General features: G+C 36.0%; 1 protein-coding gene across 4 annotated transcripts in view; it reads left to right on the forward strand.

Moving 5' to 3' along the window:
* The window catches only part of LOC110462581 (receptor-type tyrosine-protein phosphatase eta-like), a 108,776-nt gene that overhangs the window by 88,667 nt on the left and 17,528 nt on the right, over positions 1–2,581 (forward strand). For all 4 annotated transcript variants that reach the window (XM_021516583.1, XM_021516582.1, XM_021516581.1 and 1 more), the window contains 2 exons: positions 1,361–1,442; positions 2,030–2,120. In XM_021516583.1, the coding sequence (XP_021372258.1) occupies positions 1,361–1,442; positions 2,030–2,120 (173 nt within the window). The remainder of the gene's footprint in view (positions 1–1,360; positions 1,443–2,029; positions 2,121–2,581) is intronic.

Genomic DNA, 2,581 nt, shown 5'->3' on the forward strand with positions numbered 1-2,581 from the left:
GTCTACAGTGTCTTCACATGTAATTAGGGTACTATTGAGAGGTCTAAGTCAGTGTATACACTGTATCTGTTATAAGGGAAATGTTGAGTGGTCTAATGCAGTTTCTAAACTGAACATGTAAATAAGGTAGCACGTGAGTGGATTAAGGCAGTGTTCATACTGAACATGTAATTAGGGTAACACGTAAGTGAAATAGGGGAGTGTTCATACTGAATATGTATTTAGGGTAACACGTGAGTGAAATAAGGCAGTGTTCATACTAAACATGTAATAAGGGCAGCACGTGAGTGAACTAAGGTAGTAACTATACTGAACATGTTATAAGGGTAGCACGTCAGTGAACTAAGTCAGTATCTATACTGAACATGTAGTTAGAGTAACACGTGAGTGAACTAAGGCAGTATCTATATTGAACATGTAGTTAGGGTAGCACGTTAGTGTGCCGAGGCAGTGTCTACACTAAACATTTAGTTAGGGTAGCACGTCAGTGTGCCAAGAAAGTATCTAAACTGAACATGTAATTAGGGTAGCACGTCAGTGTGACAAGGAAGTATCTAAACTGAACATGTAATTAGGGTAGCACGTTAGTGTGACAAGGAAGTATCTAAACTGAACATGCAATTAGGGTAACACGTCAGTGTGACAAGGAAGTATCTAAGCTGAACATGTTATTAGGGTAACACGTTAGTGTGACAAGGCAGTATTTACACTGAACATGTAGTTAGGGTAACACGTCAGTGTGCCAAGGCAGTGTTTAGACTCTACATGTAATAAGAGTGACTTGTCTAAGACATTATGCAAAATAGAAATGTAATAAGGTTAACATCCTAATCAAAACACGGTGGGGCGGGAGTATTCCTCAATATAAGTATGGTTACTTATACAACTATCTCCGAGGAGACAAAACTCGATGTTTTGGTGTATTTTTGGCTATGTTTTGTAAATACCGATGAATCAACAAAAACATAGAGAAAATCATGCAAAAGGCTTCTGATAATAATCAGTTAATAAATATAAGTTAGTTTATAAGAAGAAATGATTATTTGGTTTATATTGACAATAATCATGTTTAACGTTTTAAACATTCAACATTCTAGATTGTCAATACATTGGAATTTTGATTAAATAATAAACGTAGTTTTTAATATAAAAAAAAGAACATAGTTTTTTTAATCGATAAGTATTCATTTAAGCAAGCCTTCTGAGAGTATACTATTAATTATAGAAGGACGTATACATCCTGGGGAGAGGGAGGGAGGGAGAGAAGGGGTATACCGAAGGAAGGGAGGGGAGAGGGATGGGGATGAAAGGAGATGCGAGATTAAGGGTCTGTAATAATATCTATCTCGTTATATTGTAGAAAAATTAAAGTATCGGAGTTTGCTGAAAAGTTTTACGAGCTGAGTAAGGATAGCAACATGAAGTTCTCAGAAGAGGTCAAGGTTAGTATCGTGAGGCTGACTTAGTGTCACGTGAGGCTTTCTAAGTGTCACGTGAGGCTGACTTGGTGTCACGTTTCAGTTTCCTGATCTTACTTTGACTTGTTATACATGTAGTTATGTCAATCCTGTGTGTCGTCATTAGATCGTGTTGATAAATACGTAAAGGGGTTAATTAGCTCTGAGGATATAGGAGTTGCTTCGTTTTGTATAAAGGTTCTTATACTTGGGATCCTATGTTGACATATTTCTGCAATCGAATTACAAGTGATGTATATCGATATAAGTATTAAAATAATGTGGAAATAATCTGAGGATATGACAAATAATCATAAAAATCTTATTTATAAATTATGTATAAAACTGAGTTCCTTCTAACGTGAAAATAGCTTTGGCAATGTTATTTCCGAAAATGTGATATGTCGACCATAACATTAGTTAACAATTGATCGTTGCAATTTGGTTTTTGAATGATAATACTATCTGTATGTTTTCTTCTACCCTGACAAGGTACTTCTCCTGTATTTTCAACTGATTGAGGCTGATTTGTCATAGATGATATTACATTTACCGATGTTGATTTGTTACAGCTGTTAAAGGAAATAAGTCCAGTGCATAAAACGTCGTGTGCCGAGGAGCAGGCTGTCCGCATTAAAAACCGGTACACAAACATACTGGCATGTAGGTAGCACTTTACATGTTTATATCTAGATTCTGGTAAAGTCATTCTCCAGACACATGTAGGTGGGACTTTACATCTCTATTTCTAGATTCTGGTAAAGTAACTCTTCAGACACGTGTAGGTAGTACTTTACATGTTTATATCTAGATTCTGGTAAAGTCATTCTCCAGACAAATGTCTAGATTCTGGTAAAGTCATTATCAGGACACATGTAGGCAGTAATTTACATCTCTATTTCTAGATTCTGGCAAAGTCATTCTCCAGACACATGTAAGCAGTACTTTACATGTTTATATCTAGATTCTGGTAAAGTCATTCTCCAGACACATGTAGGTAGCACTTCACATGTTGATTTCTAGATTCTGGTAAAGTCATTCTCCAGACACATGTAGGTAGCACTTTACATGTTTATATCTAGATTCTGGTAAAGTCATTCTCCAGACACATGTAGGTAGCACTT

Source organism: Mizuhopecten yessoensis, unplaced genomic scaffold (assembly GCF_002113885.1).
Source record: "Mizuhopecten yessoensis strain PY_sf001 unplaced genomic scaffold, ASM211388v2 scaffold10809, whole genome shotgun sequence".
NCBI classification, from domain to species: domain Eukaryota; kingdom Metazoa; phylum Mollusca; class Bivalvia; order Pectinida; family Pectinidae; genus Mizuhopecten; species Mizuhopecten yessoensis.